The sequence below is a fragment of the Phalacrocorax aristotelis genome, chromosome 13 (genome assembly GCF_949628215.1).
Source record: "Phalacrocorax aristotelis chromosome 13, bGulAri2.1, whole genome shotgun sequence".
NCBI lineage: Eukaryota > Metazoa > Chordata > Aves > Suliformes > Phalacrocoracidae > Phalacrocorax > Phalacrocorax aristotelis.
This window is the reverse complement of record NC_134288.1, coordinates 7,354,785-7,367,719: the sequence shown is the minus strand read 5'-3', so window position 1 is coordinate 7,367,719 and position 12,935 is coordinate 7,354,785. Positions and strand designations below refer to the sequence as shown.

Here is a 12,935-nt window from a genome sequence, read left to right as displayed (position 1 = left end):
GTGTAATGTCGTTCTGTCTCAGGGAGCGTTTCTGTCAGTCTTGCTGCATACACGCCCCTACTTCTCAGTAGCAACTAAAATCTCAGACATTTTAGATCTGTATTCTGGGTGTTTTTTATTTTATATTATCTTTTTTCCATTCTTTATCAGTTAGCAATCTCTATTTTAATCAGTTTAAAAAATAAACCGACATTAAATAAAGATGCAGTTTTACATGGTGTTGTGTAGAAATGTACTAAAATTGGTGGCTAAATATAGTAAAATTGGTGACTAAATGTTGCATGCATTTCAAAGGCCTGAGGTGACTGCAAGGTTAGAGGTGTCTGACAGTGGGTGTGAAGAGTGTGAGTCGCAGAAGAGCTTGGCTTGGCAGGGACCTCTGGAGGCCATCAGTCCAATTCCCTGTGTGATGGCTGGGACCAAGTGCAATGTCAGATCCGGTTGCTCAGGGCCTTGCACAGTTGTTCCAGCCCTGCTCTGTTGCACAACCATCTCTGTTGTGAAAACTTTCTTCCTTATGTTCAGCCGAGTTGCCCTTGCTGCAGTTCAGACCATTCCTCTCATCCTTTTGCTGGAGAGCCGTGCTCTGATGGCCTGTTGGGGTGGGAGACGGCGGCTAGAGCCCCTCCTGCCCTCCCCAGACTGAACACACGCCCTTCCCTCCCACCCTCTCAGCACAGCAGAGACCCCTTCCATGTCCCGGCAGCCTTCTGCTGCAGCCCCCCAACTTTTCAGTCCCTTGCACAGGTGGGACTGAAAATCCAGATGTACTCTTCAGGATTATAAACCACCACCACCACAACCATTTCATGTGCTTCCTTCTTCGTCTGTTTCGTTTTTGCATGAGACAGAAGCTTTATTAAATAAAACTTCGTTTGGATATGTCTTTCAGTAATTCCATAATGCTACAATAGGATGTTCTTCAGTAGATGTAACTGGTCATTTACAAAAATTGCAGTTCTTGGTAAAGTACAAGATGTGGGGAAATGAGCATGATTATCTTAAGTGATAATGCTGAATTAAGTTCTGGTATGAGTGAACAGTCTTTTTAAAAAAAATAGAAAAGAACTGAAGAAACCAAGTCACTGGAGTGAAACACTTGCTTTCAAAGTCTGCTGTGCTGCAAACAATTGTTTTCAAAACAAAGAGTGCAAGCTTTATTTAGATTTTCTTTTTTTTTCCCTAGGAAGACTGCATTACTGAGACTGAGATCTAGGCTGGCTGTCAGTAAACTGTGTATAGGTTAGCCTAGGTAGTTATGAATTCCTCTTCTTCTACAAAATTTTTTGGTGTTAAACATTGCTACAGTTGGCCATAAGAGCTTACCTCCTGCTTCAAACAGGCTGGACTGCAGCAGAATACAAGGGGTGTATTTACTTCATTCTAAATAAATGTTTTATCACTTAGCAGTAATTGGATTGCTATTGTATTTCAGTAATTATTCCCAACAGCAAATCTGTTCTCTACTTTGCAGACGTTTTCCCTGACTGACCTTCACTCAGCCTGTCTGAAGGTGTCTTTCTTGATGTAATTCTGTGTCACGAGTTTTTCAGTTTTTAAAAAAGGGGAACTAGTGTCAGGGGTAGAATAATTTGTCTTTGCTCCAGTTGTCGTGGTGCAAAAGTATAAGCACTTCAGTTCATGCTTGAGCTTTTAGCTGACCCTGGAGAGGCAGCACCATGCACTGCTTTTTCAAAATGCATCATGACATTTCAGGCTGTGTAGAACCACACTTCTCTCAGTATCACAACCCAAATATCCTGCCAAGATTTCTCAAACTTTGCGGAAATTTGGTCTGTATTTAACATGTCTATAGGTAAATCACTTCCTAAAGTATCTCATAGCTGACCAAGGAATTCATATACTTGTCTGAGGATCAGGCAGAGTCTGCCAGGGAAGTTCTGGCTCACTGGATGGCAATTTTATGTGCAAGAATAGTAGTCGGTGATTAAATCTTAATGGGTTTCCAGAGGACCTAATATTTTTTCAAGAGGAAAGCACTGCTGAATGTCCTGAGTGAGGATTAGCCTGCCTTCTGAACAAATTCTTGTAGGAGAGTCTCTGTGTAACGCAGACCCCACAAACCCCTCGAAGGATGGCTTCATCCCCGTGTGGTTGTCTGAAGCTCTAAACTTTTGGTTGGTTGCCTGCCTGACAGATTATATTTATTACAAATATATGGCATTTGACAGTGAACTCATTTCCACAGTCCAGAATTAGGCTATTCTGATGCCATTTTCTGTTAACTCTAGTCCTAGTCCTGCTTTCTGAAAATGATGGTTTCTGCATTGCCTAAAACATATGTTTCAAGTATGATTAACCTACTCCAGTGTCTGGAGAGCCATATTTTATCAGAACAAAAACATTTTACTAGGTATTGTTACAGTGCTTACTTCTACTACACTCGCAGGTTTTTGTGAAGCATTTTATCGTAAAGAGCAGCACAATGGCATTAAGCTGCGAGTAGCCTTTAGCTGTGGTGGCAGCTGTCATGGTCTTGTGGTGCAGCCCTGTTAAAGCATGTTTTCTGTGCAAGCCTGCCTCTTCATTTAGACTGAAACTCTTTACAAGATATTAGCCACACTGTAACTCACAGGTCAGGCTGGTTTTAAGCATGAGTAGTCTGGGCAGCATCTGATGCTGTGTCGGTTGCACTAGAAAAGAAATCTTCCCTTGGAGATAGTGAAGGTCATTCGATCTTGACTTGCTGTGAAGTTAAAATCTGTGTTTTCTTCCTGTATTGGTTTTTATGTGGTCTCTGCTAGCAATCAGTATGTTCATCCTCTCACTTTTCATCATTTGCTTCCCTACTACGCTATTGTCACCCTACAGCTGAAGCCCACCTCCTTTCCCTCCTAACAGCACTGGGGATCTCCTTTGATCTGGGAATGTGTGACGTTGCGTTTCTTCCTTCAGTGGTGGAAACCTGTTTGCTGAATGGGTTGCTAGATTTATGAGCAGTGATTCAGACAACGTGATGGCTGAAGTAAGGAGGAGTATGTTAGTACTCCTATCTCTAATCCCACCAACTACCCAACGTACCTAGGCACCCTATGAGAATGTAATTTTTCTAGCTCTTTACTCTTAATGAATCAGCAGCATTCTTCCTTTTCGTTTAACTTCAGTTTGTTCTAATGAATAATTTAGACAAACAAGAATAACATAAATCTAGTTGTGCTAAAGCTTTGTGCTCTTGGCTATATCCTTCTATCAGTATGGGTGAACTCTTTCTTTGTTATTGAGAACAGTGCTTGGGTGGCTTATGAGACCTGCTCTTACAAATCAAAGTATTCATATTTAGGGGGTTATTTTGACTCCTCTCTCTCTCTTTATACCCTTGCCCATTTCTTATTACCCTGAGTTTCTTAAATGCAGTCTAGAATTGAATGATTAATCTATGTATCTGACTTATTTGAGTAATCCACAAAGAAAGTGTGTTCAGAGTAATTAACTCACAGAAGGAAAACCAGGGCAGTAAACTTTTAAACTTACTAGCTGACTAATAAAAAGAAGGGGGCGAAAAAAAAAAAGGTATGCAAACTAATTCATCCTTTCCACCCAAGAAATGTAGAACTTGACTGCTTCTACCAAAGGCAAGTTGTGGTAGGTAGGCATTGTAGATGTGGTCTTCCAAAGCCTTGCTTCTGTACTATGCCATTTATAAACACCAAGATGAGTTTCTGCTTGTAAAGCAATGCTGTACAGTCAGTTTTATATTTGAAAAGCTGCCGAAAAAATAGTACTTTAGCAGTACTACGTGATTTAGTGTGTGCTAAAAAAATAAAAAAATAAAATCACTTTTGGGCATGATGCAAGGCAGTATAACTGAAAATATATTTTTCAAAACAACTGGTTTTTTTTATTTTTAATATTTCCAGGGAGGGATGAAACGATGCAGCCAGCCAAACCATCATTCCTTGAATATTTTGAGCAGAAGGAGAAGGAGAATCAAATCAATAGCTTTGGGAAGAATGTGTCTGGCCAGACAAAAAATTCATCCGATTGGAAAGTACCACAGGATGGAGACTACGAATTTGTAAGTCTATACTTTGAAATTCAATCAATGTGACAATCTTTCTAGATTTTTTTAGATTTAGAGTTTTAGTCAGAGCTGCTATAAGATTATTTCTTGTTTTGACAGACTAATGGAAACTTGAGGAGATTCTAATTGCTAATGCATTTGGATGGGGCATTTTGAAAAACTCATTTTCTTTAGGTATTTCTCGGTAATCATAACCAGTCATTATCTCTATATTTTCCTTGTTGAAAAACAAAGGACCAAAAAAGCCTGAGGACATGAGGTACAAGCTATCTTGCTTTACTTCCTCATTATGCGTTTAAAATAAATAAAAAAATAGAATTCCAGATGGCAGTTGGAAAATGCAAATCCTGAATGTGTAGTGTCAGAACCATTGAATTTCCTTGTTTTTCTCAAGCTTTGGCACTGGGTTTTGTGTTATTATATAAACACTGAGCTTGTCTTAATTTCTCTTTCAAATCCTCAATTTCAGTGCTCCTAACTAAGGTTCACGTGCTCAGAATTTTCACGAATTTTTCAGAAGTCCAAAGTAAGATCTATTATTCATAAGTTTTATGATCTAATTCTTTTTGTGAGGATGGAAAATTTCTGGTTTGAGTTCAAAATGCCAGATGTATGCTCTGCTGAACACTGTTCCCTCCACTGCATTTTTCTTTCAATGATACTTCACTGCAAGCACTTTTTACTTTAAGTGCATTGTGTGTCCTTATAATGTCTGTTCGTGTTGCCCCTGGTTCAGGTTGTCACGCTGCATTCAGTAGCTGGTGAGATTCACTCCACCTTCACAAAGCAGCGTGAAAGCAAAATCCCTCTGCTAGTCACGACTCAAGGAGATGCTTTACTTTAAGGCTGGAATAATAGCTGGAGCCTTTCATTCTCTTTGTATAGATTGTATCGACTACCGCTGTTACATATATTTTGTTGTCTTTGCTGCTGCATCTCACATTTTCCCATTTAGACTGAAAAGGATGGGTAGCCGAGGGGACCTGCTGTGTTCCCTCGTAGTCCTTTGCAGTGTTGTTTAGCTAGAAGGCTTAAAGTCACTGCATAAACATGTTTTGCAGAAACAACCTGCAAGCTGCCTGTGTATCACAGGGTCTGGGCCAAAGACTTGAGTCAAATACTCCATTTATCTCATTCACCTTACATGCTGTAACTTAATTTAATGATAAACAATTATTTTTCCAGTGCGTGGTATTTTCCAAGAAAGAAGGGCTGGTTTGGAGTGTCTTAGAAGTCTTTTGTAGTCTGCAGAAGATGTCCCATGGGGAAATTTGCTGTAATTATTTTACTTTCTAATTTGGTTGATAACAAGTTTAGCAATTACCCTGATTTCCACTGAGTAGGATGTATTCCACCCTGCATACTGTGAGCTGTAGGTGCAGGCTACACCCAGTGAGGGGCACAGGCAGCACGGATGACACAAGGAAAGGTTGGTGCCATTCTAGCAAGCAGGACCTACAAGTATTTTTAGAATGTGCAAAGCAGAGAATGTTTGACACACGTGTGACCTTGTTTACTGATTTCCTTTAGTACTGAAGAATTGCCATGTGCATAGATTACCAGTGCGCTGGAAGCAATGAAAGCAAGCAATAAAAGCTAGCAATAAATCGGGCTTTGGGTCACCTTCATGTAATAACTTGTAGGAATTTTGCTTCCCCGCTGTATGTATTTCTCTAGTTCAGCTGTGCATGAGTATACCAGCCTGTCTCGCATGCAAATTCTGTAACAGAGCTGCTTTCTTTTCTGTAGGATAAGAAAAAGGCTTGAAAGCAACCTTAATAAATATATGGGGGTATTTCTGTAGTGCTTATCTGAGGGTTACTAGCAGTAACCTCAGGCTGTGTAATGTATTCAAAGATTTAAAACTAGGTATTTTTCCTGTTTGGCTAAAAATAGATCAATTTGTCTAGCTATGGGCAAGAGTCATGTTTAATGCTTTATTAATTGAAAGCATCAATGCAATAAGCATTGTGGTACAAGAAAATATACACTCACTAGTAGGTGTGTCAAGTACATCTGTCCCAGACTTGCCTGCAGCTATGACTTATTTCTGCATTGTCCAAGGAGGCAGGTTTGAGCAGACTTTGTCTATAGAGTTTGCAGGATTCCAAGTAAAGATGAGATCAGCGAGATGCTGGGTGAATACTAGTTCCTCCTGGGCCTTAAGAAATGATTGAAATATTATTGCTTTGTGCTACTGCAGACTAGATAAATATGCCTTGTCTTCTCTTCTGCATTACTCTCCCTCCTATGCAACTAGCACCTGGAGTCTCCTGGCTTCCCAAAAAGAAAAAGGGGGGCAATATTAAATTACAGAAGATTTTTGCTCTTTTCCCCTGCGGTAAAACCATTTGACCTTTTCTTGACTAAGATTGTTCCTCTGAAGAAGGCAAGTAAGACACTATTTATATCACAATGGCAGTGTCATGTTAGATAAGGCTTAGATCAAGTCAGCCCTATTTACTGCAGAGCTGAAAACCCAGGAATCCTGTTCTAAAAGGTGATGAACTCCATTTCTCCTAAACATGATGCTCTGGCTATGTCCTGGTCATGGTCAGAGATGGCATAAACTCAGTGTATTTCCAGCCTTGGATTTCTGAGGTAGAATTTATTATTAATTCATTAGTCAATGCCTGATGGTGTTAACGTTTATCCCCACTCATGTTTGAACAAGGATCTCTAAAGATTTAAGCCCTGCTTGATTATGGAAAATGTTTTCAAGATCATTATGATTTATTTAACATGGGGAAAAATACTAATTATGGGCAAAAAATCTTGCTTTTAAGAAGAATACAACAAACTATGAAAATGCTGCAGGGGTAGGCTGATAATGGGCAGGCTGCACGGCATGTAGAATTCCTAATTGCCGTAATCAGATCTCAAAATTTTTGTAGTTAAATTTAATTTTGCCACTGAACATTAGTCACATACTGTTGCACAGACTTAAATTAATAATGCTAGAAGATTTGTTTAGACAATGCCATACATTTTTTCACTTTAATCTTTCAGTAGTACTGTAACATACAGCCAAATTAATTGTGCTGTTTTTCCTGCCCTTAGACACAACAAACCCTTTGCTTATTCCTATTTGAAAAGTCTTTTAGCTGCTTTGAGCAGGTCAATGTTCTAATATCACTTGTGGCTAAAGTGGGATCACTCTTTTTTTCTATTCTGTCCCTGCTTAAAAGGCTTTCAGTCTTGCAAAACCTATTGTAGCACATATTTGTGGATCATTCAGTCATGAATGTTGTGTATTATATCACTAATCGTTTTATTGAAAGCCTATTTTGTTAGCAAATTAGCAGGTTCCAGCCATTCGTGGCTTTTGGTAGCTATGACAATACTGAAACCTTTTCAGTTTTATTTCATGACTGTGGTTTCACTGGCAAAAATGAGTTGCAGTAGAGCCCCTGTCAGTCTTCAATTTTGCCATCATGATGCAACTGCTGGTCTTTCCCAGTACCTGTAGTGGTGAGCTTAGGTTTTGCTGTAACTCTAGTTCATAATTCTTCATATATCAGTGAATCTATAATAAGTATCCTAGGGGCTTGTTTTGGGTGTGGAGTCAAATAGGACCTGACCTTTTAATAGACACTAGAGCAAGTACTGTAGGACATCAAGTCTTTCCGCAGGCTTTACACAAGGAGTTGAAGCTGTTTGCTCTGAGGCTTTTTTGATTCCAGCACCTGTGTACCTGCCAACCATTCCTGGCCTGTGTAAGGCAGCTTGTCAAGAGCTTAATTGGTACAGACACTTTGGTGTTGTCTTTAGCTAATCTTGCTATCTGTGCTTCACTGGAAGAACACCAGGTGATAGCTGAGCTTTTGAAGGAAGGCACTGCCATTCACCTGCAGGACCTCAGTGAAGAACTGTAACCATCAGCAGTTTTCTGCACTGGCAATTTCCATCCTGCTGCTGCAGCTCTGGGAAGGAAGCTGACATTCAGAAACAAGGTTTATGTCTCATTCCTAAGAAGTATCCCGCTTCCTTTGGGAAGGCCTTGGTTTGTTTGTGTCTGTTAGGTCTTGGTGAATCAGATGGTTCCTGTTCCTACAATTACCAGCAGCCAGTAGTTTGGGTCTTTCCTTCTCATGCCTTGGCTTAATGAAGGGGGTCTGCCTTCACAGGTTCTCTCATTGAAGCAGAAAAACTTTGGAGCAGAACTTTTTTCCTTATAAAAACAAAATTAACATATATCCCTGAGAGTGTCAAAGTTTGCAGAAGTAGAGGGAGTAGGCATGGCAAACCTCTCAACCTCCTGTGGAAGGGCTGTGGAAGATGGCTGCTGGCATGGCCTTTGTTCGCTTGTTCACTACACTACAGTCTGCCGTGAGCAAACCTGTGTTTCAGGTCTTGTGTTTCCACGCTGTGAGCGCTATTCTCTGCACTAGCTCATCTTTTTAGCTCCCTTTGAGAAGTGTCTCATCGGCTGCTGATGGGAATTTCTTTGGACAGGAAAGATTGGTGTGATTTCCCCCGCTTCCAAAACAGACTTTATCACTTTTTAGTGCACAGTGTCATCTGTTTCTCTGCTGCTGGGGAAGACTGTCCTGCAAGTGGTAGAACTGTTGCTTCTGCAATTTTTGCAGGGCAAAAGAAGGAAGGTGAGGTGGCTGGAGGTGTTAATTGCCTCTAGCTGGGGGGGAAGCGTGCGGGTGCTGATTAGCTGCAACTTTTGTCAGGGCTGCAGAGAGTCCTCATGTACAAGCAACAGTTCTTGCCTTCACCTCACCATCTGCTAGACAGAGATGGGCAGAGAAGGGACTTTGCTGAGTTACAGGAGGTGGGGGAAGGGCTGAGCTTTATCGCACAGCTACAGATCTTTTCCAGTAACCTGCTCTCTAGCCTGTTGCTTCCAAAGTGCTTGGGCAACAGCTTGTGGATTGTGCTCCTTAAAATACGCAAGTGTTGAAATGAGGCATCTTTGTTTCAAAAGTGTCTGTAGACGCTTAGTGTGGTCTTTGGTTTTGTTTGGAAGCTCTTGCTCCAGTGTTCCTCTTCTTTACGCAGAGGCCTGCCAGGGGCTCTGTGGAGGAGGAAGCTGTAGGAGTTAGTTGGATGGTTCACCAAACCAGTGGCACAAAAGAGTGAGCAACAGAAACATATTTCACACTTGCAATTGCAGTTTGTTCAAATAAGGGACAAAGCAATAGTCTGGCAAACTGCTGAAGGAAAACATCAAGAAAACACTTACATTTTAATAAAGTTCAGTTTCTGAAAGTATATTCACATCTTTTGGAGTTCTTAAATTATCTATACTGTAAGAGTTGGTATCAGAACTGCAGCCTCCTTTGAATAACTCTATGTCCATTTATACTTACTTGATAGGAAATCATGATATTTTTCGTCTCTGTAAGCAGCTTCAGCCAGAGCTTTTAACAGCTACTGCTTAGATCTTTCTTTCTTAATAAGTGTAATGTAAATGAAAGCAAGCTGTCCTCTTACCTAAGTGGAGGTATAATTCTTTTTCTGGAAGTAGTAAAGAAAAATAAGATTTTTCTGTTTACTGAGACAGTGTTTCATTATGCTGCTCTCATCTGGGATATACTGGTTTTTATTAACATCCTCGTTTCTATGCTTTTACGTAGTAGTTTGAAACATTACACTGGAAACATATTTTTTAAAAAATAAATAAATAAGACCACTTCTGGTGGTATCTTTACCAGCAGAGAAGGAAAGTGTGTTAGTCTAATCATGTCTTCAGCTTGTTCAGTGGTTTGTTTGCAGGGAAATCACGAATGTGAATCCTTTTCCTTCTAGTTAGACAAAATAGAGGTGTGATAGCAAGAGATTGAATTTCTTACTGAAAAGTTTATAGAAAACTTAATTCTTCCAAAGCAAGTCAAATTGCATTAGGATCATACTGTATTTTTGAGCCTGGTGGTAGACACCAGCCTGACAATGCCTGCAGATCAGAGTCTACTTACGCATATCAGGTGTGGTCCAGGCAGTAAGGATGCCAGCTGCGATGGATCACGGCAGGCTGGAGTCCAAACCAGGGAGGTGCGGAGACTGATGCACACTGCAGCTCTGTATGCTGCTCAGCCCTGCTGTGAATCTGCAAAAGTTGCAGCTGGTATCTCATGGTGCACAGTGTTACGTCTCTTACATAGCCCTGCTGCTTCCCCTGTGCCACTATAGAACAAGTACGGTTAAAAGTGGAGATCACTCAGCACAGCAGATTTCTTCTCCCAGCTCAGGGCTGTGGTGAAGAATGGCTGCATACTGGAATCATCTGTTTCTTTCATTGGAAGTGATTTATAGGGAGGAACTGTTAGAGGGCAGGTGATTTATTGCTTATCAATAACAGTAAACACATTCTGCTTTACCATGACCAGGGTCTCTAATTTATTGTATTCTGCCTGTGAAGGTGTCATTTGTCTTGTGAACAGCTTGTTGTCTACCTTGAACATTAAATGTCTTTGGTTTCTTTTGAACATTCATTTGGATAGCATTTATTAGCAATCTAATATTGATGCTTTATAGCTTTACTGCCTTTTGTCTGTCCTTCTAAAAGTTCAATCGATTAAAAACTTGGGAGTCTTTTCTGTACAACTGCAGGCTTTGAAAATGATGGCAGGCTAAATAATTGGCTCTCACTTTGTTAGAACTGGTCTTTGGGTCTCTTCTAGCAGTAGGAAGAAGGCATGCTGAGGATACGTGGGTAAGGCAGGTGCTAGAAGAGAAGTACTCGTATTATATGGGTAAGCTGCTGTTGTGTGACTTTTTATAGTTCATAATTTTATACTGTTTCCTGACTCTACTGTGATCCCCTGAGCTTTCTCTTCTTTTTACTTCTGTCTTTTAAACAGCTTGGTAAAAGTGTCAGATACAGGCCTCTACACTAATCTTTCTGTTCCTCCTTTCCCCCATCCAAATTACTGAAGTGAATAATCGAGCTGGTTTCTGACACTCCAGAAAGTCTATCCACTTGGACAGCAGCAGAAAAAGCTTTATCAGAGTGTGCACATTTGCAGGTCATTTAAATAGGATTATTTGAGAATCAAATAATCTTGAGACTTTTATTGAATTATTATGAAATTTGCAACGCATTCTTTCTTTTCTAAGAGAGCATGTTACTCTGACCCTTGTGTGATGAATGAAGATTGACTGTTCCAAAAATTCATTTGAATATGTAGTTCTGCATGGAAGAAAAATAATGTGTGGTTAAAGTAGAGCTTTTTTCAATAACATTTTTTCCAAGACTAAACCAAACACTTTGAGTGACTCTTCAGGGATTTCTCTGTCCAAAAGTTTCTTCCCTTCATCTATCATGAACTCCCCTTTTCCCAGCGGTGGCTGGAATAAAAATTACTTCTCAGGCACTGATTTCTTCCAATAGTCTTACTTTGATTGTAAAGTGAACTTATCTGTGAGGGCGTTCATCAGTTTGAGAAATAAAGCCAGATCTGGGATGGCTGATAGATAAGCCTGTCTAGGTCCTATGGAACTAGGGTTGATTCCTAGTTGGGAAACAGTAAACTTGTTTCTGCTGTGCTGAATCTGTAATAAAGCTTTCATTCAAAGGGCATTACAACCATAATCTGAGGGGGGGAGGAGGACACAGGCCCAGACTCTAATAAGAATATTTTTCTGACAACAGAAGACAGTCTAGAATAGACAACTATTAATTTCCAAACCCCATGGTATCTCCTGCTAATTGAGGGAGATCTTAGTGTAGTACCTAGCTGTAATTTCCACCATGAAGTATGATTTATAAAGAGACAGGTTTTTGTGATGTTTTATTCATTGGTTTTAAATGTCACCTGCCTTGATTCATAACACTGATGTCCCTTAAATGGATTTCCTTTTTTTCCTTCAGCCATCTGTCGAGAATTTTTAAAGCTCTGCTAATTGTTTGTGTTTCTTTTAAGCATTACCTTTTCAGCATATTTAGTATGTTCTTCCCAGCAAATACTTCTAACTGGTGTCATCTTTATTAAGGAAAAATGGTTCATTTTGTCACCTTGTGATCAAACATACAGTCGTTTTAAAAATAAGCCCAGGAACAGCTTGTTTGTCTCTCTCTTATTGTTTGTTAAGTGGTCTTGAATCTTTTGTAACATTTGCATGAGGAAGACACTCTGAGCCTTACTGCAAACCTCATCAAATTCACGGCTGCTTCAAACCACCAATGTGATTCACAGCAAGCTCTATGTATGTAGGTTTTATAAACCTTTCTAAATTCCCTTTATAACAACAACAACAACAAAAAAACCCAGAAGATACCACACTTGGTTTTAAAATTTGTTAGCGATATTTGAAGTTGGAAAAGGTAGTTCAGTGGCTTGACTCATATCTGTTGTGGAAGAGAATGGATTTTTGCTGTCTTACATTTGGTAACAGGGTCATTGTTCACCACCTGCTTTCACTTTGGTGCATACTGACGTTGCTGCAAAGCACTTACTGCCACAACTTGCTGTCAAAATTTCATTTTTGCTGTATTTTTGTATATAGCAAGCCTTCTGTGACATAAGGCTTTTAAATGAAACTTGCGGTGAGTAGGAAGTAAAATGAGTTGCTGTTGTTTCTGTTGAATTGCTTAGGTCATAGCCCTTAATGAAGACTGGAATAATGTAAGGTGAAATCAACTTTATATGAGTATTCAGACTTGTAAATTCAGCATCCTCAACTATTTTTGAGGCCCCTTTCCTACTGCAGCATTTAATCAGCTGAGACGTTAACTGAAAGTTTTGTGGATGAACTGAGTAACAGACCTTCAGCCAGGGTCTTTGATCATGGGATTTGTTCCACTGCTGCTGTATGTTTAAGGTGAGGCTGCAACGTGCATTTCTGCTTTGGTAGAAAGAGAAGAGGAATTAATAATTGAAGGTGTGATGTTGGAAAAATCTCTGAGCGTACTGAATTCTTTAGAAAACCTGTTTGAGCCTTG

General features: G+C 39.9%; 1 protein-coding gene across 2 annotated transcripts in view; it reads left to right on the top strand.

Moving 5' to 3' along the window:
- Window positions 1-12,935, top strand: part of STK4 (serine/threonine kinase 4) — a 47,885-nt gene that overhangs the window by 20,423 nt on the left and 14,527 nt on the right. For both annotated transcript variants that reach the window (XM_075109081.1, XM_075109082.1), the window contains exon 10: window positions 3,879-4,036. In XM_075109081.1, the coding sequence (XP_074965182.1) occupies window positions 3,879-4,036 (158 nt within the window). The remainder of the gene's footprint in view (window positions 1-3,878; window positions 4,037-12,935) is intronic.